Source organism: Hetaerina americana, unplaced genomic scaffold, assembly GCF_022747635.1.
Source record: "Hetaerina americana unplaced genomic scaffold, ioHetAmer1.1.p SCAF_9, whole genome shotgun sequence".
NCBI classification, from domain to species: domain Eukaryota; kingdom Metazoa; phylum Arthropoda; class Insecta; order Odonata; family Calopterygidae; genus Hetaerina; species Hetaerina americana.
In genome coordinates, this window is record NW_027287538.1 from 47,574,535 (window position 1) to 47,600,318 (window position 25,784).

General features: G+C 36.2%; 2 protein-coding genes across 3 annotated transcripts; one reads left to right on the forward strand and one right to left on the reverse strand.

Moving 5' to 3' along the window:
• The first annotated feature begins 755 nt into the window (after positions 1–755).
• LOC139698973 (claspin-like) lies at positions 756–9,562 on the forward strand. Its single transcript, XM_071597967.1, has 6 exons — positions 756–1,035; positions 2,301–2,422; positions 3,424–3,557; positions 7,037–7,264; positions 8,092–8,325; positions 9,428–9,562. The coding sequence occupies exons 1-6, from the start codon at positions 962–964 to the stop codon at positions 9,521–9,523; spliced, it is 888 nt and encodes a 295-aa protein (XP_071454068.1). The 5' UTR covers positions 756–961; the 3' UTR covers positions 9,524–9,562.
• Positions 9,563–14,160: 4,598 nt separating this feature from the next.
• LOC139698818 (cytochrome c oxidase assembly protein COX18, mitochondrial) lies at positions 14,161–19,243 on the reverse strand. 2 transcript variants are annotated; one of them, XM_071597743.1, is made up of 6 exons: positions 18,707–19,243; positions 18,495–18,632; positions 18,272–18,419; positions 18,060–18,184; positions 16,711–16,821; positions 14,161–14,621 (listed from the first exon to the last, which is right to left on the reverse strand). In XM_071597743.1, exons 1-6 carry the CDS (start codon positions 19,166–19,168, stop codon positions 14,331–14,333), a joined length of 1,275 nt encoding a protein of 424 aa, XP_071453844.1. In that variant the 5' UTR covers positions 19,169–19,243; the 3' UTR covers positions 14,161–14,330. The 2 variants fall into 2 exon arrangements, with proteins under 2 accessions (XP_071453844.1, XP_071453845.1); XM_071597744.1 differs by having other exon boundaries at positions 18,495–18,619; positions 18,707–18,887.
• Positions 19,244–25,784: the final 6,541 nt, after the last annotated feature.

The following is a 25,784-nucleotide window of genomic DNA, read 5'->3' on the forward strand; positions in this document are numbered from 1 at the left end:
AAGCGCAAAAAGTTGAAGCGGCTTGATATATCTGGTAAGTTATTCGTGAGATCACGCTGTACAAAGTTCCTTTCAGCAGCAGCAGCACTAAGATAACAGCAGCATCACTAAGTGATGGTAACTTATTGCACTACTCAGGATTAGGAAAAATTTCACTTTGTGCTTCTGCAAGGCAAAATGAAGGGCTAAGAATAGTCTTTCAGCCATTTCATACAGTTTTATACTTTAATGTATAGTTTTTTTTTAAAGAAATATTTCATGTGACATAGCACAAAAAAATGACTGACCTTAGTAACTAACAACTCAAGACAATGGTAACCCAGCAGATGACTTCTTATCCCTACACTTCCTGTGAGTAGTTGAGCCCAAGCTGTAGTTCTGGGTAGCAAAACTTTCCGAGAAAGAAAAATCTGAACAGGGAAAGGGACTGACCTCTAAAAACATTGACTTTTATGCAGAATCTTCAGGGAAAGGATAGGGTACCCCTATTATGATGAGTTAATTTCATGCACACCACATTCTAAAGTGAACCTGTTTCTCTCTTATCGATCCGATCTTCTGACTAATTACTTGGATGAGGTTTTTACTAACTGCATCCATTAATGTTTTACTGCTTCATTTTGCAGATGATGAGGATGACAGTCAAAATGCACAGGGGGATGAAGATAAAATACCACAGGGCGAAGAGGAGGATGAGGGTGTTGATGAAGAAGAGTCGGAAGGTGAGAGTGGTGGGGAAGAGGAGGGGGAGGAGAGTGAGTTGGATGAAGAAGAAGACGAAGCGGTGAAGATTGTGGAGTACGACTCAGAAGAGAATGCGATTGTGGTGGAGAGGAAGCCAGTGAAGAAGTCGAGGGGGGCCAGGAGGGGCCTAGAGTTCCTGGAGGCAGAGGCAGAGCTCTCGGAGGGAGAGGAAGAATGGGCTGGGAGCGGTGATGAGGACGAACATGGACTGGATCGGATGGAGAAGGAAGAAGGTGACGCTGATAAGCTGGATGACGAGATAGTGCGGAGGGAACTGGGAAGAATCCACATGTGAGTACTTAGTAACCTGCCTTCCAATCCACCAAGTGTGGTAATAAATCGCAAAAAGGAGAGAAATTTTTAAAAAGATATATTAAACTCGATTTTTAAAACGTGGTCACAAGATCAAAGTACTTGAAAGACTAAATAGTGGGTTGTGCACTAATCATTAAAAGACTATAAGAAATATATTTTAAAATTTTGATTGAATTAAAGTCGATATTTTTGTTTGTAATAGGAAACCTTTTTATTGCGAAAATAAAACAAAAAAATAAATGTCTGAGTGAATTGATAACATGTGTATATTAAGGTAAAAGTGAGAGTTAATATTTTATTTCAAGTCTGTGAATGTTAGTTATCTTCCAGTACGATTTTCAATCCTTTTCCCTATCTGAAATTTTTAACATGTTATCTATTACAATGATGTGTATTTTGTTTCAAGTTCAATACCAAAGTTACTTAATAATAGCACTTAGATTTTTCGAAAGATTGTTATTTTCTTACTAGGAATAGCAAAATAGAGTTATTTTGTAAATTCTAATTAGAAGTATTATATTTTAGGTCACAATTACTGTAATATTTAGTATAAGTTTATGGGAATAAGTTTCCCATCAATAATGTGCATGTTATCTATACAAAAATTTTCAGATGATCGAAGAAATGACGATGTGCGTTATGTAATGAAAATTGAAAAAAATCCAAACAAACGTATTTTTACATGCACACATCTGATATAGACGTATTTTTACACACTTTTTAATTTTGACGCGCATGTATATATTTATGTTAATACAGATGTGTGGCATCTATAAACGTTCAAGATAACTATGAAGCCCTGTGCACACTGTATCTATACAAATTCATGATAACTACAAAGTTTTGGATGCCCATTATCGATGGGAAAATACGGTATTTTAATGCTGTTGTAGAAAAATCAACAATACTAACAATAATAATTAGTTCTTCAAGCAACATATGATACAACACTTTGCGACACCAGTCGTATAAATATTATTCTTTTGATCAGAAAATATTGTGAAGAATACTACTTAATACCCATTTCTGCTTTGGCCAAATAAATGATATTTTAGTAGCATAAATATAATGTTGAAATACATTACAAACCAATTTTTGTGTGATTTTTCCTAAATTTATTTCAATATCATTGTTGTAATAGCAGTATATTGCATGGCAGACTTCTTGAATCGACCTTTGATAAGAATAAAGTAATTTTTTGTTGATGGAAAGATCATTTTCTACTGAATGCTTCCTTGCAGGAGACAAGTGTTGGATGAAGACAAGCGAGATGTTAGACTGCTTCAGGAAATATTCCTTGAAGATGGAGAACTACACACAGATGGCCAAGGCAGAGAAAGGAGATTCAGATGGAAGAATGTCGGTAAGTGATGATGTGATTTAAACTATTTACTAAGTTCCTTCAAAGAAATTGTAATTGCATTTAAGTTGCCCATTTATTGAAAGCCAAAAAGGCATTTCAAACGAAAAGGTAGGGAATTTATCATTAAAATTGAAATAGAATTGAGGAAGTAGGTGAAAAAGAAAAGAAGATTTTTTTTATGGTATGAATATCAAGCAAGATAGCATTGAATGAGAAAGGGAATTCAGTGTATCTAGGGAATTTTTTTATGTTGCTTGCTTGCCCAGCACACCATTGGCTCTTCCTACAGGAGTGTGAAACATAAAATTTTTTATAGGCAGCAGTTAATAAAAATGTAGTGAAAGTTTCTCAGGTGTGTCAAAGAAACTGTCAATCTACAACATATGACATAGAAGAACATAATGAGCTGCTACGTTTTATTGTATTCCAACAGGAAATTATAGGGCAGTAGAGCTGTATTTTTCTGTAATACATGTATAAGGAAAGTTATATGAATGACATCCGAGAAAAAAGTTTGAAAATAACCATACTCGCCTAGTAATTTAGTGAAAAATTGAAACCAATCCAATTTTTCACTAAAATTGAAACCAATCCAATTTTTCACTAAAATTGAAATCAATCCAATTTTTCACCATTATTTCAGAAAAATTGAAAGAAATTTAAAAGATTACTAGTATGCCTTTTTGTCAATCAAAATATTATTTGCATAATTACTAACACAAGTCAAATATAAAATTTTGATGTCCTACAAAAAGAATTTTATCAGTATGCCTTCAATTTTTTTCTAATAAAATGAGAGGAATAAATCATTATTCTACCAAGGTAATAAAAAAATGCTTAGCAACAGTATATCCTCTGGTCAGATCTCATTCCCTGTGATTTTTTCCATTTCTGGAATCAACCAAGGTGATGTGAATCAATTGACATGTCACCCTAGATGCTGAGTTTATTAAGCCTTTTATGTCATGTCTGTTATGTAAAAATGGATATTATTTTCACAGATAATATGGACGATGGAGATTTACGGCCATTGGATTCTGGTGATGAGGAGAAGGTGGAGGATGAAGATGAAAATGAAGAAAAGTGGCGTCGCTTGAGACATGAGAGGGAGATGTGGCTAAGAGAGCACAAGGAGGTAACCATTTGCATTTCACTCTCTATCATTCTTTCTCTCATGACACCCTTGATCACTTTTGTGCACACAATGAAATTAAGGTCAAAGTAAATGAATGGGGATAATGCATACGCATGGGGGGCCTTGCATACACACTTAATTATCCGGTGTACAAGTATGAAATGCATTTTTTTTTTTTTTCAAAAAATTTGGAAGAATGATAAAAAATGAGCTTTATTCAAAATTGCTCCATTGCTAGTCAGACATTTTTCTCATCTTTTGAGCAATTTGTGGATACCACGCTCGTAAAAATCTTTCCCTTTTGCCGTGAACTATTCATCAAGCCATTTTTTCACATCTCCATACGAACCGAAGCGCTGATCACCAAAGGCGTGACCCAGATGCAATCAATTGATAATCGGAAGGAGCCAAGTCTGGTGAGTAAGCCGCATGGGGTAGAACTTCCCAGCCGAGTGCTTCTAACATGTCGCGAGCTGGTTTTGCCATATTTGATGGAGCATTGCCATGAAGAAAAATGACCATGTGTTGCCTCTTTTGATATTCTGGTCTTTTTTCAAGCGGCGAAAAGTTCAAATCAAAAAATTGTTGGTAACATTCAGTATTAATCTTCTCACCAAGTTTTAACAGCTCATAATAGACCACACCCTTCTGGTCCCACCAAACTTACAGCATTGCCTTTTAGCTGTAGTGATTCGGTCTTAATGTCGATGTGGATGGTGCACCTGGGTCTGCCCATGATTTTTCGCTCTTGGAATTCTCAAAATGAATCCACTTTTCATCCCTAATAATGATACAGTGCAAAAACGACCATCTTTCATATCATGTGAGCAAAATTTCACATGTGTTTTTGCACCTCTCCATTTGCTGGTCGTTCAACTCATGTGGTTCCCATCTGCTGGTCTTCTGAATCTTTCCCATCTCTCACAGGCAATCGGAAACAGCTTGTTGACAAACACTCAATTGCTCTGCACATTTTTTTTTGTGTTTGTGAATCATCTTCATCCAAGAATGCTTGCAATTTCACATCTATGTACCTATTTGGTGGGTTTCTGTGTTCTCTGCCTGCAGCATCGAAATCACCACTTTTAAAATGCTGAAACCATCGTTAACATGTATCTTGCGATGGAGCATGCTCACCATAAGCTTCTCGGAAGTAATTGGTATGATTCAGCAGCAGTTGTCTTCAAACGAAAACAAAAAAATAATGCTGCTCACGAATGCTCGTTGTTTGGTATAAATTTCAACATATTGAACACAGAGAAACAACACTATGCAAACATTTTTTTCAATTTATCACTCATGTACGTCTAACACTTGTTGATGGCTCAATAAAATGGCATAATCGTCAAATCTTTTTAACATAAACTGCATTGGTGCACCATCTGTTGTCTGAAATCTGCATTTCATACTCGTACACCTTGTACGTACATCTAAATTTCATTAGTGTTTCTCCATAAATTTTGATTTCAATCTTATGTAACCATGTTAAAAAGTGGTACCGAGTAAAATGAAAGCTCTCTGGTCAAATCTATTCCAAAATCCCATGTAAAACAATCTTACATCCTGATGATACCAGTGTGATAGTCACTTCTGTATTATTCAACAGTTTGGCTGAGCCCATTCTTAGAGTTAACTCAACTTGCCCACATAAACTTTCTTAAAATTATATAGAGTTACAACTTTAAATACATTGCATATATTATCAGTTAGTAGACCAATGATCATTATTTAAAATTTTCTGTAGTAAAACACAGAAAGCCTTCTAAAATAGAATAGTCAAGAATAAATCAAACAAGTTCCTTTCTTTACATGTTCAAGTATTTCTTAGACTCAGGGGGAATGACCTCCTTGTTTGTTAATTTAGTAAGGAGGGGGCTATTTTATATTGTCTATTATGAGAAATTTTATCCTCACAATATCTGTAGTATAATTTTCTCACATTACTCATTAAACGCCCTTTGCTTACAAAGAAGATTATTTTGGTCAGAGTCCAAAAACCTCAATGATTTCAACTTTAACTTTAGAAGTGCCTTTTCTCTTTCCCTTGTATGTGAATAATTTTCAACATTTAAGGTCACTTAATCTCTCGGTAGTGATCACTACAACATGCTTATGCAAGCATGCAATGGCTTTATTAAATGAAGAACACAATTTATCTTTCCACTGTCCTTTATTCACATGCAACGCGTTTCAACGCTTAAGCGTCATCATTAGGTACAAAGGACAGTGGAAAGGATACATTGTGTTCTTCATTTAATAAATATAAACTTCCACAAAGTTGAGCTGGGAACAATTGAATATGCAATGGCTTCCAAAGAAACTGTGGGAGATGGCGCAACAGTAACTTTTAACGAAGTCATCCACTAATGTGCATTTCAATGCAACAATTTCAGAGTGTAAAAATCATTCAACTTGACTGGGGTTCGAACCCGGATCCCTCAATATCCGGTCGAGTGCTTTAGCCAGTTAAGCTATCGAGGCGTTCTCTTAAAATTTCAGAGTTTAAGAGGACGCCTCGATAGCTTAACTGGCTAAAGCACTCGACCGGATATTGAGGGATCTGGGTTCGAATCCCAGTCAAGGCGAATGATTTTTACACTTTGAAATTGTTGCATTGAAATGCAATGGCTTGTTTAAATTCTTTAGTTTTTTTATTGGCCACAATGTCCTGTAAATACTGTATATTGTATACTCCAACGATTTACCTGAAATTACAAAATTAATTCCCCTTGATTCCTGGGTAATTCATATCAATTATATTTATTTTTCTTTTACGTTTGTTGTTCTATCATTGATCATTTTCCATACCCTCAATAATCTCAATAGATTCATGAGGGATGAGTCTCAAATTCTAATCAAATGTCATGAGATGAAAGAAAGTGAAAATTAATTAAATAATATTTTTGAAAAAGTGTATTAGTTCATAGTTTATGATATGTTTCAAGTTGAAAATGTTTTTTTTTAACCCTATGTGATATAGATATATGAAAATGTAGCTTTACTTCTTGACACATGTAAAATCAGGTAATAACATGAGAAAATTTCAAATTCCAAATTAATATATACATTGTCCAAATGAATGATTTTTCAAAGCATATGTGTGGATCCCATGATTTTTAGTTTTCTTTCATTCTACCAAGTCTTGTAATGTTCTCCTCAGGTTTCCATAACTCATGTCAGATTAATAAACAAAATTCCATTTATTTCCTTTCCTGAAGAGACTAACTCGAGAAGGGATAAAAGGGTAAATCTGGTGGTGAAAGTTAGACTGGATGGGAGGGTTTGTATTGCAATTGGTGGATAATGGTTAAAACTTCTTCACATTACCATCATCACTTCACCAAATATTTCTTATTTCAAGTTTACTTTTGCAACTGTTTTTGTAACAGGCAGACCAGTGCTATCCTCCCTGACTTGATCAGCTCCTATCTCATTCCTTATTTTCACAATTGTGTATTGACGATTTTGATTCATTACAGAATGGAAAAATTGAAGATTCAGAGTCTTTATTGAACGAGTTTGAAGAGGACAGTCAACTCCTTAAGCTGGGAAGGGCAGCTCTTCGCAGAACCAATTCCTTTCCCAATAATGCACTCACAAAATGGCTGAAACCTGCTGCAGAGTCGAAGGATAGTGAATCAAATAATAAAAATGTAGAAAAAGAAGAGCCAGAATCACCCGATGTCAAAAGACGATTTCAGATGTTGGTAAGTGTATATGTTCATGGGGATTTTTGCTTATTCACAATTAGGAATGTGCAAATTATGGCAAATGAAACTCAGAAGTGTCCATGAATGGTTTATCAATTTTGTGGATTTTGTTACTAAACTTTTAGTCTCTGTCAGTATTTTCCACTGCTATTTAAATTTTCACAATATTTGTCGCTTTTTTTCATGCAATCCTTACTAAATTATATCATTGTTTTTTACTCCAATTGAACTTGTCAAAATAGAGAAGGAATTTGGGAGAGTCTTAATGTCTTTTCTCCTTAATGCAGAATTCTTAGGTTAGAAATCTCTCCTTCTACAAATTAGTCAAATTGTCCTAGAGGATAGGAAGTGTATTGGGAGGGGAAAGGAAATCTGAGGTAGGATCTGGGAAAAGAAATTGTTACAGATTTTCACTTAATAATATTTTAGATTGAAGTGGGAAAGATCAATTGCAGTTTAGTATGAAGATATTTAATGGGGTTTACAAACATTGATCAGCCAATAAAAGAATCTTTTAAAGTATTTGGCTGCATATACCCCATTTTCCTGTTACAACTGTTGTTATAATGTTTTATAAAGATGATAATTTTCAAAAAAACAAGTATATTGACTCGTTTAAAATACATTGGAACTGTTATTTCCTTTAAGCAAGTGAATTTTAAAGAAACTAATTTTCTAAAACAGTCCTGGTTGCTACCAACTCGTGGGCACACAAGTTGAATATTGTAGTGATGTTGGATGCTAATTCTTGATAACTGGCATACTGATTTCTCAAGAATTTCAATTAGTGTTTTTTTTGTCTTATATTATTGCATGTTTTCCAGTGTAAGAGAGGTTCTTTCCTGGCTCGCAAAGATGGGACATTGGAGAGGTTGGCTGAGATTGCCATAAGGAGTGGTGGTGGTATGGAGTCAGAATGTTTAACAAGCTCATCGCCAGTTGTTGCCAAGACCAAGAATTCTCGCAAGTTTGTGTTTACCATGCTGAGTCCAGAGAAGAAAAAAGACCTCAAAGCCAGTGTAGAAGCTCCAAAAGCAGTCTCGTTGCCGGTGAAAAAAGTGAGTATTTGTTGCATATTAGGGTAATTTCCTAAGTAAATAGCATAATACAGCTAAATGGTCCACTGGAAGATCATTCAGGGAATGCGTAGGAAAAGGTTACAGGAATCATTTTTGCATTTAGATTTTAGGAATCCATTCATTATCGTGCCCAAAGAAAGACCATGCTTTCACCATTGAGGCTACATCCCAACTACTTTAGTTGTTCCTTTGCACCCATGCTCCTCACACTTGTCCCCTGAGGGTATGGAAGGGAGAGGTGTGCGTAAGAAAGGCATGCATCAGAATCCTAGTCACCATCCCAGAGGGAAGCAAGGGAAGGTGATCTCCGAAATACTATCTCGCACATTGGCTAGATGAGTTCAGTCGACCGACTATTAATAGTACTTCCATATTGAAGTCTCAACTTCACATAAAAGTGTGCATTCTTAAGAGACTAGATCCCAGAAAGATTTTCACAGACCATATGTGTAAACAGGTGAAATTGCATTGGACTAAATCCCATAAGATTAGTGTGCTCTTTTAATAAGTTGAGTGAAGAACTCAAAGCTATTTATTCTTTCTAACTTTTTTTAAAACCTTGGGAAATTCCTACATACCTTCCTTTACTGTTAAATCCGGGATTTTCTGGAGAATGAATGGATTCTAATGTCTTTATCTAATCTTGGTTATTATGTTTGCTTATCAAATGCCATTTTTGTGCGTGGTGTATTAGATATTTTTTTAATGCTTTGCTCTCCGGGCAAAGAAATCATTATTATTATTATTAAGCTTCAATCAAAAGATCTCCAAGCACCTCTTCATGATAGAAGTGTTAAAATAAGTGATTCGTTAGTTTTCCCTCCATCATAGCATTACTGTTTAGGAAGAAGTTTCTTGCTTGATCACAAACGATGGTACATAATGGAAGTTATGTGCTTGTGATAAACATGTATTTATTTATTTAATATTATTTCACAATGGTAAAATATGTGTCACTTCATGTGTAAACAAAATGTATTCATTTTTCGGATATTCTAAATTTGTATTGAAAATTTTTATTGCATGCCATTCTGCGTGTTTTAGTTAGCTGCTAGACATTCACTTATTGTTCTATCTTCAGAATACCAAAAGAAAAAGGAGGGATCCTAAGCAGGCAGATGGAGCTGCTAAGAAGTCCAAACTTGGAAAAGAAGCTAGTATTTTCCAATTTCTCTAAAATTCTGAACAAATTGTAAATGAAGTGTATAAATGTAATTTAATTGTATGTATTGTATATTTTGTTTTTAATGAATGACTATGTAAAAAAAAGGGAATTACTTTTATGAAGATTTTATAAAGACTTATATTTTGTAAAGTTGTATTTTGTCATTTATTTTGACATGGCATAACATCTATTTAAAAAAAAAGCTTTAAAAAATTCATCCATAGCCTAGGGCAACCGGCGACTGGTCATATCAAATATAAGCAAATACTTTTCTCATCTAAAGTGACAGACAGAATGTAAAGTTAGTAAATATACGATATTTCCCCCCACATGAAGTTGCTCAAATAGAGTGTGACGAATAAATAGGTAAAAAAAGGGGTCATTCAATTTTACATATCACTCGATCATAACAAACAATAGTTTTAATGGATATTTGGCAGGCAATCTTCTTATCACACTAAAATTATGAAAATTAAATATAACCAAATACTTTTCTCATCTAAAGTGACAGACAGAATGTAAAGTGCCACTGGATTCATACAGTAATGACTACTTCAGTCATTTCAAGTGACGAAGAATGAACATCCTTAGTCCCTGCTTTAGTAAAGTTAATGATGAAGCCCTCCCCTCCAAAGTTCTTCATCAACAATCCTAATACATTTTTAGACCAACTGAATGAGCTAATTCGTTGGTAGCCGCCATCATATTAGTGAAAGGTAGTAATTTTTTGGGGAAACCCATATATTAGACATTTTGACAGCCAACTAAGAAAGGGAATGTCACAGAGGAGAAAAAGGGATGATGTTTGAAGACCTCATGAAATGACATACAGTAGTAATACCTTTAATAAGAACGGACCAATCAGGGAGCAGCCACTAGACGGGACCACCTATATAAGGGTGGCAAAATTCCGAGTCCCTCATCTTCGACCTGAAGACGCCGAATGCAACTTTGGCGAAACTGTTGTCTGAATCAAACAACGACGCGGTGAAACCCGACAATGCAGAGTACTTCAGTAATACCTTTATTCATTCACAGGCTAAATACGTTTGCATGGAGAAATGTATTTTGCATAGAAATTCAATGACGAATTCAAATCAGTTACACTTGTATCCAAAATTGAAGAGTCAGTGTCCTTCATCATAATAAAAAATGGGAAATCAAGCTATTGTGCCACACTAAATAAATTGTACATATACTTAAAACGAGGCAATGTTGTTAGAATGTTTCAAAGTTAATATACATACTATTTCTGATCAATTAAAATGAAGTTCAAAGCCGGTAGAGTCAATGCTTGATTTTACACCAATCCTACGGATATGCTTTCCTTTTAATAACATTCTCAAAGAATAATGCATGTAAATGAAATTTTTTTTACCAACACACCAAGCTGAGATTAAAACAAAGCCCATTTTCTTCGTCTAATTTACCACTAAAGGTTACAGTTAATGCAGATCCTATTATTTGCCAAGAAAGTGATCAATATAAATTATATGGATGGAGCCCATAGTTAATATAATATGTATGTAGGTAGTTTCCTTCATTAGCATACTAAGTGGAATATACAAAACCATCAGAAATGATAAATTTGGACATATGCACACACAAACCAGTAGAGCAGTGATTTTTATGTTGCTCTTTCTGATGCAGCTTTACATTACTTCATGATATCCATCAATGTATATCATCTTGTATTGAATTTAAGCGACCAGTGATGCGGAAAAGACTAGAAAATCTCTTACCTAGGTATTTTGGAAATGGGTTCTGACTGCAGTAGGAAAAATGGATTATTGGTTCCACCATAAGAACAATTGATGGCAATGAAAGTATTTGTAAAATGCCTCAATGATCACTTGATCTCAGCACCACAAGAATTATTAAAGCTCACCTCAAAGTATTACAGGAAACGTAAAGGCCATATAGATATAACACCCAAATCTGCAGGCCAACCCTCAGCCCATGGCCATTATTCAATGGAACACAAAGAGTTAATAAAAAACATTAATAAAGAATGAGACATACAAGACTCATTCCACAGCTGGCAATGGTTTGGTCATTTTAGGAAATCTTTTGTTTTATAATCTGAAACAATACACTGGAATAGCTTGTAGCCAATTTGTAGCTGCAGGTTAATTTCCATTAGCACTTATTGAAGATGGTATCAAGACTTCACATTAAGTTAAACCAGGCTGTTCTGGAGGCAAATGCCAAACTGATCCTACATATCAGTGGATGTAAAAAGATCAGGGCTCAAAATATATTTCATTTCACACTAATTTCGAGGGTAAATTCACTGGCATTGCATGATCAATCCATAAACAATTTACTAATTGAAATATACAAGGAGACTAAAAATTGTGCCTTTATGGCTACACCATTCCACGCAATCCAAAATGTCTATTCCATGTTATCACAGACTGCAACCTCCCTCTTCCTCTCAGTATCTCCTATGTCAACTTCTTTGGATTTCTCTTGGCAACTCCCTCTATCTAATATAATTTCCACCAACTAAAATTCTAAAGCCTCAAATCTACACACATCTTCCTTCCTCAAATACCAGGTTTCTGAACCCTGCAACTATATTTAATACTTTCCATATATTCTAGTCATCACTTCCCTCCTCTTGCTACGTGCTTGTGTCACTAATATGTAAAATTCCTAATACCACTAATACTAAGCCCATTTTCATGCATAAATCCACCATATATGTATGTAAATAGAGTTAAATAATAGATTGAGACAGGCAACAAATAAAGCAAAAGAAGCATGGTGGAAGACGCAGTTCAAGGATATGGAAAGTTTGCAGAAGAAGAGTGAAACTGGTGTGCTATACAGGAAGGTTAAATCACTATCGGGAATTAAGAGGGAAGATCTGTGCTAAAAGTTAGCGATAATAGTTGAAACAGAAAAGATCCAAGAAAGATGGAAAGAATATGTAAAAGAACTGTATGGTAAGGAACTTAGGCCAACAAGCTTAGACATAGAAAAGGAACATCAAGTAGAGGAAGATAGCTTAGGTTCAGGCATTATCAATGATGAGATTGAAAGGGCATTAAGGGAGATGAAATCAAATAAGTCCATGAAGGTGGACAACTTTCCTGCGGAACTACTAGAAGGTTTAAGAAAATGTGGGAGGAAGAGTCTAAGTGGACTGATTCATAGTATCTATGAGGAGTTAATCTGGCCAGAAGACTTTGTGAGATCAGTGTTAGTTCCTATTCCGAAAAAGGTAAAGGCCACATCATGTGAGGACTACAGGACAATTAGTTTGATATCCCACGCAGCTAAAGTTGTTCTCAGGATCATAAAGTTTGATTTCCCAGGCAGGTTCTTAGGATCATCAACAAAAAGGTTGGAGAGCAAGGCAAATGATTACTAAGGGGATGACCAGTTTAGGAAGGGGAGAGGCACATTCGATGCCATTGCAGTAATGAGATCACTAATTGAGAGGAATATAGAATGCAATGAGGACGTATTTACCTGTTTCGTAGATTTTGAAAAGGTGTTTGACAGAGTGAATTGGGAAAAACTCTTTATAGTGTAGAAAATAGGAATAGATTGGATGGACAGGAGGCTAATCTGCAACCTGTACATGTCACAGACTAATCAAGTGAGGGACTTTGAGTAAGGATATTAAGAAAAGACTCGTAAAAACTTTGATATGGAGTGCAGCTATGTATGGTGCGGAAACGTGGTCACTGAAGCAGGGCGAGACATAGATTGGAGGCTTTTGAAATATGGGCGTGGAAAAGAATGGAGAGGATGAAATGGACCAAAAGGAAAATAAATGAGGAATACTAGGTATGGTGGGCGAGGAGCTTGTTTGGAGAAATCCTAAGGAGGCAGGAAAAATGGATGAAGGGGGTATTGATCAGCAGCGGGATGTTGAAGACTGTAATAGAGGGGAGAATGTTAGGCAAACGAGGAAAGGGCAGGAACAGGATGGGGATGTTGGATGGGATGAAGGGAGGTAGGAATTATTCAGAGATGAAGAGGGACCTGATGTAAAGTAGGTTGCTGGATTGTGTTTTGTTAGGAGTCACAAAATATTTATTTGGTAGTTGTGTCCATCCAAAACCTATCTTAACCTGTAAATTAATAAATAATAATAATATGTGCATTTAAAAGAGTAGTATCCAACCTGCTCTAATTCACAACCTCCAACTTTGGTGTATCAGTTAATACTGTAAGAAATATTAGACAAGAGATTGACTACAATACAGAAATTGGCAAAACAAAATTTTGCATAAAATAATAATAGTAATCTTTATTCATTCCGATGATCACAATTGATGTAGGATTAGTCAAGATATTTATTCAATGTCCTGCTTCCCAAACCTAGTCCCGAGACATATTAATTGTTAAAAAAGTTATTATGTATAGACTGTAGACTTAAATGTGGCTAGTTTAGAAGGAAGAGCAATACTATTCAATCCATTATATTCATAATTAAAGTACAACTACATGATCATTAGAAATAAGTATACTACATTTACATTTAGTAGGCTAAGTTAATGGTCTGAATGTTTGTGTATCAAAGAAATTAATTTTAAATACATTAGCACCATTTAATGGTTTTTGTACATAATGAAAATGTAGACAATATCTTTTAGTTTTATTAAAAAATACAAGGTTATCTGTTGGGTTCCAATCATTTTACATAAATGATGTCCCACATAAACGTAAACTATACAATACCCAATACATATAAGTGACTGAGTTTGAACTTATTAGCAGAGCTGTGAATGTTGTCAATCCATATGATAAGCATCTTTCACTGCACACTTTAAGAGATGATAAATGATGTTACCTTTTCAACCTACATGCCTTTTCCTAAACCAAATCTTGCACCGAGACGATTTATTCGATCCAACAATTCTGATGCAATGAAACGATAAGGATGATTGTGAAGAAACTCATGCTGCTCCACTGTCAAGGATTTCCTCTCAACAGTTTTCACATCAAATGGTTGTTTACTCTTAGCATCAATCACGCTAAGTGCGGGCATTACTTTGGGGATTCCAGCCCAACTTTTGACTCGTGGTGAGAGAACTAACAAATTCTGTACAAGGCCACAGGCACTCGATGAAACCCAATAGAGACTCATGCACTGAAACCAAAAGGGCAAGAGTAACTAACACATCATGATATAAAAATCAGAATACATGAGAATAAATGTGATGCGATCCAAGCAAAAGCTAGTTAAGTTGAATGTAAAGTGAACAAATTTCATGGGCTCAAACTTGATTCTGTATAAGTTTTTACAAAGGTCACACAGTTAACAAAGACTGAGAAAGATCTCTTTTTGCCTTGGAGAATGAAGAATGAACTCATAAGAGGAGAGGAAATTAATTATTAATAGATGCCCAAAATAATGCTCAAAAGGTTTGATTTGGTCGAAAAGAGGACTACAAGAAGGACAATTCTGAGCAGAAGAAAAAATGGCATTATAAAGTAAATTAGAACTTTAGAATTTATATTCAAGCAGAAATGAGTTTGTGCTTTTTCTCCCTAATTAATTCCAACTAGCTGACTTTTTATGAATATTTCACTTGAAATAATTATTTCACAAGGAGTTCAGGTCAAAAAATCATCCTCAGACAACAACATCCTTCAACAAAACTATTTTGACTCGGAATAAAAATTAAATTGAAGTCCACGTGAAACAATAGAAAAACCAAACATGCAGACAAGGATATGGATTCACCTTGAAGCACCAACAACAAAGCAAACAGGTCACAACATGCAAGAATGAGCAAGGTATTTCAATCTCACACAACACATTAAGGTAAAAGAAATGCCACTTCTTGACAATAAAATCCAAAGGGAGCGAGTGAGTTTGGGAGTTTCATGATGAACAAAAAAGTCCACTAATAAAATTCATCGATATCAAAAGGAAAACATGGCATTAGTGTATGATCTTAGGCAAGAAGACATCAAAAATATGCTTCATTTTAAATGTTTCCCTAATGCTAATGATTTCAAAGTCAGACTTCATTATAATAAACTGCAGCCCTCCTTCATATAACACATAAATCATTCATGCATCTATTGAGACAACAAGGTTCCAAGTGATCAACCGGAAAGAAGTCAAATAGAAAGGTTCTGCATTCTGCCAGCAGGAGGGATCAAATCAAAATGGGGAAAAATGAGGTACAAGAATACTGTGACCATTATTACCAAACTCAACTAATATGGGGAAAATGAGAGCAAAACAATACTGTGACCATAGTTACCATGCTTGAAAGAATGAGTAATAAATTAAACCATTGCATTTGAAAGTTCTCTCTGCTGATTTTAATGGAGATACAATAAACAATGGTAAGAATTAAGTAGTTCCATCCTTTAGGTGTATTTCAGCCAAATTCCATAGCCCCCAATTACTTTTTTTCTTTTCCTCAAGTACACAAAAAGATGGCATGCATGGTAAATTTCTATTGTGTCCTGTGCTTTCTCATGGTGGAATATGATTGTCCCCGTGTGAAAATTCCAGCATTTCTGGATGTCTAGACTTGTTAGTCAGTCAGAACATGCAGCTTTACACACAGCAATAGGATGTTCTTTTTCACTGATTGGAAAGGCTTGCAGACCATATTTTCGAAAAACTACCTCTAAAGTCATGAAGCTGACAATTTAATTCAAGCTGATATTTAAATTAGACATCCTATAATATTTGTGACAAAATAACACTCCATCATATATCAATTTAAGATTATTAAGCAATCAAATTTACTGAAATAAAATTTGGTTTCTCCAGTACAACTTGTGTTGTAGTGACGATTACCCTTCAGTACGCTGAAGAGGGCTACTTTGTGGCCGAAATACGCGTATTCGTATTCACCTTTCTTATCCTCTCCTTTTTTACCTTTTACCCCTTTTACCTACCTCATTATCCTTTTTTACCTTTTACCCCTTCTTGACTTGTGGTGCTAGCCAACTAATTTCATTTTTACTTTGTTTAGAAAGATAAACTGTTTACGGCTATTGGAGTTTCACATTTATTATATATTACTAGCCGTAAGAGCTCATTTCTATCAATACATTTCAAAGATGTTGTAATGTTTGGCATAAAATGATATATAACAAAATGAGTGATTCATATATTCACCTATCCAACATTAAAGACAAAGGATTTACTTGATTGCACCAAGTGAAGAGAAATTTTTTAATTAATATTAAAGAGAAAAAATAATACTTACAGCTGGGACATTTGATGCAATAGGAACCAGTGCAATGCTCACCAATCTAATAAAATTTGTCAAATACCTCTGAAACTTCGTAGGTTCTCTAAGTCTGGTAATTGTTTGTAACTGAAAGACAAGAGATCACACGAAGTGAACTATTTGAATATTATATACTGTCAGAAGGATTGTACTGTTTTTCCAAATACAACACTATTTTTTGGTTTACAAATAAAATTGCCATTGACCTTAACAATGATTAAGTATTTTCTAGCAAGATATTAATGAATAGATTCATTCACATAAAGAGGAATGACTGGCATATACTTTGTCAGCAGGATTGCATTATAAATGTACTATTGCATTCATAAATCTGATTCAAAGAATAATTATTGTTTGAAATGGTTTCAAGCAAACCTTACACACTTCTATTAAATTTTATCAAATTAAATCATTTGATAGCTCCTAAAATTGAGAAAGGAGTTGATCATTTTAGATAAACAAAGGTCCTTTGGAAAAGTTTGGTTCTAGCAAACATTAGTAATCTAATAATCTAGTCGGTTTCCAGAAAAAAAATGTATGATGGCATTCTTGAGGAAGTATCACGAAGCATTTTTTTCATCAACTACAATCAACACTGCAGCATACAATTCACCACTGTTTGGGGTTATGTGGTACACTTTCACCTAGAGGGAGAACTATATGGAAACACCAATATGCCACACAAGTAATTTAAACTTCTCTATGCCAGAACTTCATGGGAAACAGATCGAGATAAGCTCTGCTCTCTCTTTTCAAAACCAACCTTTGGATTAATTACAGCAGGTTCAAGTGCAATAAAAATCAATGTATGGTTGGATCAATGGAACAGATGAGTTGATTAGAAAGATAGATGAGAAAAGGAAATGGAAGAATGTAGATACAGAGTTAGGTTGAAGGAAGTACAAAGAGTCACATAATAAATTGAGACAGGTAAAAAATAGAGCCAAAGAAACATAGTGTGAGGAAATGGAAAGTTTACAGAGGAATGGTAAAATTGGTGCATTATATAAGTAGGTTAAAACACTATTGGGAAGTAAGAAGGGAAGATCTGTGTTAAAAGTTAGAGATAAGTCAGGTAAAATAACAGCAGAAACATAAAATATCCTAGAGAGATGGAAGGAATATATAAAAGAACTGTGTGGTAAAGAACTTAGGCCAACAAGGTTAGACATAGAAAATGAACATGGCGTAGAGAAAGATAGCTTCAATAAAATAAGGCTATGGGAGTAGACAACATTTCTGTGGAACAACTTAAAAGTTTAGAAAAATGGCTTTTAAAATTCCGGATTCTGGGATACTGTCATCATTTATTGTGAGATACTCACTTCAACAATTGCCAAATTCAATAATCCTAGCGTAACAGGAAGTATTAAGGAGTGGTCAACATCAATTAAATTTGGAATCCATAAGAAACCACCATGGCTCAATTGTAGGAAGATCATTTCAGCCGCTGTAATGAGACGTGACAGTCAATGCTTCGCAGGTCAAAAAGTACAACATATACACAAAGCTCGAACTATGTTTTTGAAGTAGTCACCTGTATCACGGTGAGGGAGCATGTAAGCCATATTCCTGAGCGCTACTGACAAAAATATCCACAGTGGCATCTGAAACCATATAGGCAGGCTTGCTTTAAATGGATGGCAATTATCTCGTACCACCAGTTTATCCCACTGCTTTCTGAGCTGCAATTAGATTCGGAGAAAGGCATAATTTAAGACCACATTATTCATGGTCCAAATACCAAGTGAAATTCTTACAGAATATCTGTAATGTATTCGGGCGTCTTTCTCCGACCATCCATACTTCTTCACTGCCAACGAAACTTCCATCGCGAGAGCTTTCGCTATGTCTCTCATCTCATGCTGTAAATTCTGCACTTTAGCTAGAATATAATTCTATAAGAAAAACATCCAGTTACGTTGACGTCCTGTGAAGTTCGGCACATTCAACAGAAAAATTAACTACTAACCTGATGCAGTGCTAGAGGGAAGGCAACTAATGACCGTACAATTACAGTACTTAAAATGATCGACGCCCACCATGGCAATCCTGTTGACTCGTGCACATATTCAAAAAACATTTGTGCATGATGTACCGGCGTACTTTCAGATAAATATGTAAAGAAACTGGACTGGGTACGTGCGACTGACTCGAAAGATATGTATCTTTTAGAATCGACATTTACACTGTTTGTTACATTTATTCTGCCATAAGACTTCCCAGCTGACAGAAGCGATTTTCCTAAGAACGGTACACGACAGCAATTTTCGTTATATGGTCCTTGCTTTAATTTTGGACCACTTGCCTTTCTGTCGAACTTGAGCGACAGAGTCACGGAAAATTTACAAGATGAATAACTAGCCATTTTAAATCTGCACACGGACAAATAGCAACAATGCTTAGGGGAATAAAATAGTCTTTTGAAATTCATAATTGAAAGAAAAATTCAAAATCAAAACATAAAATAATAACAAATATCAAGTCAGTCAGAAACTTGCCGGCGACAAATTTGGCAGAAAACAAATAAATGACGATATGCACGCAGTTGAACTCATTATTTCGAGTCCACATTGGTCTGGGGGCGCGAAGGTTCGGTTGAGATTTCTGGTAAATGTGAATAAGTACGTGATTACGATTTTAATGTCTCTAAATATAGTACTTTTAAAATGTAATATTATTAATGACATTCTTTTCCGATAAATGAGAGGAGTGCTGAATAGAAGACTGAAAAAACACGGAGTATAGCACAGCGGAATAACAGTATTTCTTCAGGAGGAATAGGCACAAGAGATGCCAAATGATTATTGTGCACCCTCGGAAAGCAATGTCTGGAAAAGGGGAAATTTTTTGTATGTGAGTGCGTTTTGTTGATTTGATGAAAGCTTTTTATTGTGCACGATGGGAAATGATTATGAAAATCCTAAAAGAAAAAGGTGTGAATTGGAGAAACAGAAGATATTGAAAATTTGTACTTAAACCAGGAGGTTTGTATTAGAATTGATGAAAAGAGGACGGGTTGGTTTAATATTTGGAGCGAAGTAAGGCAGAGGTGCTGTCTCTCCCCAACTCTCTTTAACCTTCATGTGGAAGTCATGGTTAGGATGTGCTGGGGAGAAGCTGCAGGAGTGGCAGTTAGAGGAAGGATTGTGTGCACCTGGTTTGCTGATGGTATGATCCCTTTTGCTGAGAACGAAGAACAATTAAATGTGATGTTGCAACGCCTTCTCTTCTCTCCCTCACTCCTATCTATGCTGATTACTAAAAAATCCTTTATATGGATGGAACACATCACATTGATTGCAGACATTGCTGACCAAAACAGTACATTACAATTAGAATGTGAATACCAATGTACAGAGACAGATAAACTTGTGGGAGGCAAATGGTCAAGTAAATAATGTAAGGATCATTATTATTATTTAATCTTGTTTCTTTATACTGGTGGAATATTAGATATGTCGACCAGTGTTTCTCCCCAACCATCCTAGAATCTCTAACCGATTACACTAACAATATAGAGGTGAATATAGAACTCACGATTCTGCATATATACTAGCTTTCTGATCTTTTAAAATTCCCACCCATCTTCCAGGTCAGGCCCTTCCGAGACCCAAAGACCAGTCTGACCCGAAGAGGGCCGAAAGCTCAAACAGTCCAAAATGTGAGTGTCCTTTTACACATTATCTATTTTATATTCTATTGTGCCGTCTAAATTGTTTTATTTATTTATATATATGTATGCGTGGGCTATGGTAGTCCAGGGGTAGAGCATTGGACTACCGACTGGAGGGCCTGGGTTCAATTCCTGGGCAAGCCTCTCTGGGCACCTGCAGCTCCTAAAAATGTGGTTCTGCTGACTTTCTTCAGAAGATTATCTTTGATGTAAAGATCCATTTCAGGGGCTTCTGTTTTTTACTTAAATTGTTATAAGTTTGCTTTTCAAAATGTATTGTAAGCTAATTTTTTGTAAACCAGTCTCCTAGGAGTGCTAGGAAATTATCAACATTCTCCAGCTCCAGCAATTAGTTGTTCTTGTTACTAGTAGGTATTAAATTTGTGTCATTAGTATGGTTGGTTAAATAATTTGAGCATTGCCTTTCCAGGTGTTTTACAATGCAGTGCTAATTTTCAAAATTTGATGATTTAATATCATGACTAAGATACTTACCCTTAGAGCATTGCACAGAAAATTCAATAAGGTATGTTGGTAATAATACGAGGGTCATCCGGAAAGTAGTACCCGTTCGTGCCGCATGAAGTGCTGACGACGCGAGTAGCCGCTGGACGAGGTCAGATAGCTTCAGTGGCTTGTCTGCCTTCTCTGAGCCAAGTTGCGTGACGCTAGCATTGCCTGTGTTGTTTCTGTGATTGTTTACAATGTTTAAAAAAATTGAGAACGCCGCCAGTTGTGAAGTGAGGGCAGTGATTAAATTCCTCAATGCAAGAAACGTTCGCCCATGTGATATTCATCGCCAATTAAAGGAGGTGTATGGAGACAATGTAATGGACGAGTCGTCTGTTCGGCGGTGGTGTCGCAACTTCAACATGGGGAGGGGGAACACACACGACGATGAGCGTTCGGAGAGACCGTCTGTCATTACAGACCAACTGGTGAGCTCAGTTGACGAATTCGTGAGGAACGATCGGCGCGTCACAATTGATGACATCTGTGAGCATTTTCCCAATGTTTCTCGAACAATTGTTCATGAAATTGTTAAACACCATCTGCATTATGCAAAAATTTGTGCAAGATGGGTCCCTCGCGTATCTCAATGAGCTGGCGGCGAAGGACTATGCAGCAGGAATACAGAAACTTGTCACACGTTATGACAAATGCCTTAATTTGCTTGGAGATTATGTTGAGAAGTAGTTTAAAGTATCCTCTTTCAAATAAAATTTTTTATGTTTGTTAATATTTACTTTTGTGTCTTTATTTCACGAACGGGTACTACTTTCCGGATGACCCTCGTATGTATTCCTAAAAAATATATTTTAAAATTACAATCAATTCACGTAATGATGAGTATAGAAAAAGAAATTTTACACTTCTACACGTAGATAAATATTTCACACAAGTATTGTGAACCATTAAATCTTTACTTGGAAGTGCAAAGTTTCTTTTTCTACCCTCATCATGAAGGAATTCCGCTCAATTAAGCCTGTAACTGTTATATTTCATTCACGTGATGATTTTGTTTGAGTTCACGCCCTATCTATTGAATTAAAATACCTTTTTGAGAAATAACTCGGTGGTCTACATGCCTCTATTGGGAGATGAAAGGTTTTGCCGTGGAAACAGGGTGCTTGGTTGGATGTCGCGCGGTGAGCACTTGAAAGCTGTGGTACCTACCACTCCTAACACTTTGCAAACCCCATGAGAAGCTATTATTTATATATGCGAGACGACAGTAGGCCTCAATTCAGATCAAGGCACCTCAAAATAGTAATGGGCCTGTAAAAGATAGGCGCACATAATCTCCGTCCGAAGCCACCCGTAACCTAAAATATTTTACTCACGAATACGAAACATCGAGATCATGACTCCCGAAGGACAATAATGATCATGAACCGAGTACAGATTAAGCGGACACTAGATAATGCCTCAAAAATCAAATCAATTCGGAATACAATTTCAATAATCGAAGCCACCGTGATCACAAGTATTTATGGTCAGAACCCTATTGATGCATTTTTTTCAGAGGCCAACGATGTATCGATAGATTACGTAACAGAATACCTGGATTACGATTATTTGAGTTCTCGTAACAAACGAAAATTCAGCATATGGGTTGTAGCATGAACAAAAAAAACTTTTTACAGGAATTTGAGGTGGTCAATTCCCAAAAAAAATATAGGTAGGATATTCCAAATTAATTGGGCGAAAACGGGAGAAGGTCGATAATTTTAGCACAGAATAATCAGCGTTATCGCAATATGAATCCAGTCTTCACCCTTTATTAACAGAAAGACAGCTGGCGCAGGTGCACCACACTTTTATGTCGGTGAAAAGTACCAACATGTCCTAAAAAGCATCATTCAAAGAGGTCGGGCAAACTGAATTATTCCAGAGTATACCTTCTCGACTCTTAACCCAATAGTCTGGGGTTCGTTTCCCGAAAGGGGCACTGACTTACAGTTTCGAACAATGATTTCTCTTGATAAAATTAACACTCTAGGGAACTGTAGCGTCAGGCATTGATGGCTTTTCAGTTTTTTAAAGTTACACTGATAATATGAAATAGGTTGAATAAAATATGTCAAATGATTTATCTGGCATTTTATTCCGCGTAGGTAAACACAACAATAATACTAATCATCACTGCAACGGCAAACCAACAATGACAGGATTGTCAGTCAACGCTCAACAGACGCTTTAGTTGAAACTAAGCAAAGTTTCGCACAATTTAATGGTGGAAGAGGAACCCTGAATTATAACACTGCGCGTGATGGCCAATGCAAGATAGAAGGCATGTGCCTAGCCAAGGGCACATGCGAACGAATTCGAGCCAACTGCGAAAGCTTCCAAACGATTGACATGCGTTCAGACCTTTTAAGCGAAAGGGGGTGGTGACAAAAGCCTTCAAAAAGGGTGAGGAAGAGATAGGGGGAGGAGGAAGAGTAGGAGAAGAGGGCATATTTTTGGCATCTGTATAAGTAAAAAATAGCACATTTTGTATCTTACACATAAACATGGAAAAAAGAAATAGTGATGATGCATGTTAGGAATATGAGGAATTTAACTCATCATGTACTGGACCCTCTGAAATGTGAGGGGGTGTATGTTATACTTGACTGTTTCACTCATAGCTCTCAGGAGGTAGGTTTGTTGACCTAATGAAGCACTCCATAAGATACTGATTTTACTACCAACCAGTAAATCTCATGTGATAAATACTAGGCCCGCCAAGCCGATATGAAGTTATTGTCTCCAAGTATATAAATATTCATGATAAACCACAGAGCTAATTCAACAGCAAAATTGGACATTGAAATACTCTCCAGAGCTACTGCAAGCAGCTAAACTGCTTTCGGTAACAATTGGTTTCCGGCACCTTACTGGAGAGCTTAAATGGTAACTGAATATCATACAAAGTATTGAACTTTGAAAAAATCATGACGCCCTCTGCAAAATATTAGGTCATATTGAAAAAGGTTTCACTACTAAAAATGGAATCAATATGAAAAACAGTCAAACAACTTTCCGGCAAAAACACTAAAAATGTTATTTCATATGTATCTATATTATTACTTTATATTCCTATATTATTACTTTTTGCACATTCTGACATGACAGTGCTCTGCTGGCAAGGATACGCTAGTGGTAGAACATGAGCAATGGTTCCCTGGGTATCAAGATGATCCTTCTTGAAAAGCCTTGACTGGGATCCTGATCAAGGTGAATGATTTTCACTTTAACATTGCAACATTTTAATGTGCATTAGCAGATGACTCCATTAAAAGTTACTGTTGTGGCATCTACTGCAGTTTCTATGAATAATAACCAGTTTAAGACCGTGAAAGTGGGCCTTGGGTATTTTTACTAGCCAGGTTTCACCTCTAGCATGACAATGAAAATATGCCAATATGGACAGGAAGTGTGCTGTAACTGTCGTTAGCAGAAAATACTGCATGTGACTTGGATATCATCATGCTTGATAACCTTGCACACCATACCTTTTAATGCTCAAAATAATATCTCAGGTTATTAAATCCTCAATGGGTACCATGAAAGATTGACTCATTCGGAGATGAAATATTGGGTCTTTGGAACATTGGTTAGTCAATACCAGTAAATACCACAAGGATCATGCAATTTTAGGCTATGCTTTATTTTTCTTTGTGGAAAACAATCATTTGTTCACAAAGGTTTTGGGAGGGAATCGATAAAAGGGATAATTAAGGAAGTTAAAAGAAACACTGGTGAAAACTTTGCTAAGCAGTGTTGTTTTGTATGGCTCAAGAACTCAATCATTGAAGCAATATGATGCATACAGATTTTGAGGATTCTAAGGAGCAGATGTGTAGAAGAATGGAAAAAGTAAAATAGATGGATAGGAACTCAAACGGAGAAGTACTTGCAATGGAGGGGGAAGAGAGGAGAGTTTGGAGAAATAAAAGGGTGGGAAAGATGGATTCAGAGCTTTTTGACTGTCAATTGAATACTGAAGACTGTAATAGATGGGTGGGTGTAAGGCAAGTGAGGCATGGGTAGGAACAGTATGGGAATCGAGATGGTGCAGAGCTAAGCTTCCCACACCAAGGGCCCAGGCTTGAATCCTGAATGCTGCAGATCTTTTACAGCGATATCCTGATCCCTACTGAGGTGCTTTGTGGAGACCACTGTGAGTGAGTACGCTATCCATCCATGGGATGGGACATTAAGCTGTATTTCATTAAGAATAGGCTAATACCAACCCCAGGTTTCCCTCCACCCTTTTTCCTTTCCCATCCACCCATAATGGTGCAAATGATTTCAGCTACATGTTGATTTTATTGGGTTATACCCATACACCCATGACTCATCTCCAGCAGAGGACCCACTCGGCACTACCACCACTGATACTGAGTTTCTTAACACTGTGATAACTATATTGATTGAATTGAGCTCTTACGGCTATTAGTATTGAATAAATGAAAAAAGTCCAACAGCCATAAACAGTTAACCTTTCAAAACAAAGTACAAATGAGATTAGTTGGCAAATGCCACACGTCAAAGGATAGGGTGAAGGGTAAAAAAGGAAAGGGATGAGAAGGTGAATACGAATTCGTGTATTTAGCTCTAGCCTAAGACAAAGTAGCCCTCTTCAGCATACTGAATGTGAATCGTCACGACAACACAAGTTGAAGTGAGAATGGGTTAAAGGCATCCAAAGAGGTGTGAAATGTGGGGAGTGAAAAAGACAGGAGCCAATAGGCTGAACTGACAGTTGAGGAGTTTGAAAAGATTGGGTATGTTGTGAAGGGTAGGGGGAGCTGCACGATCAAGAAAATGACCGATGGTGAAGAGGGAGGAGAAGTGAAGGGGAAGCTTAGCACAAACGTTGAGC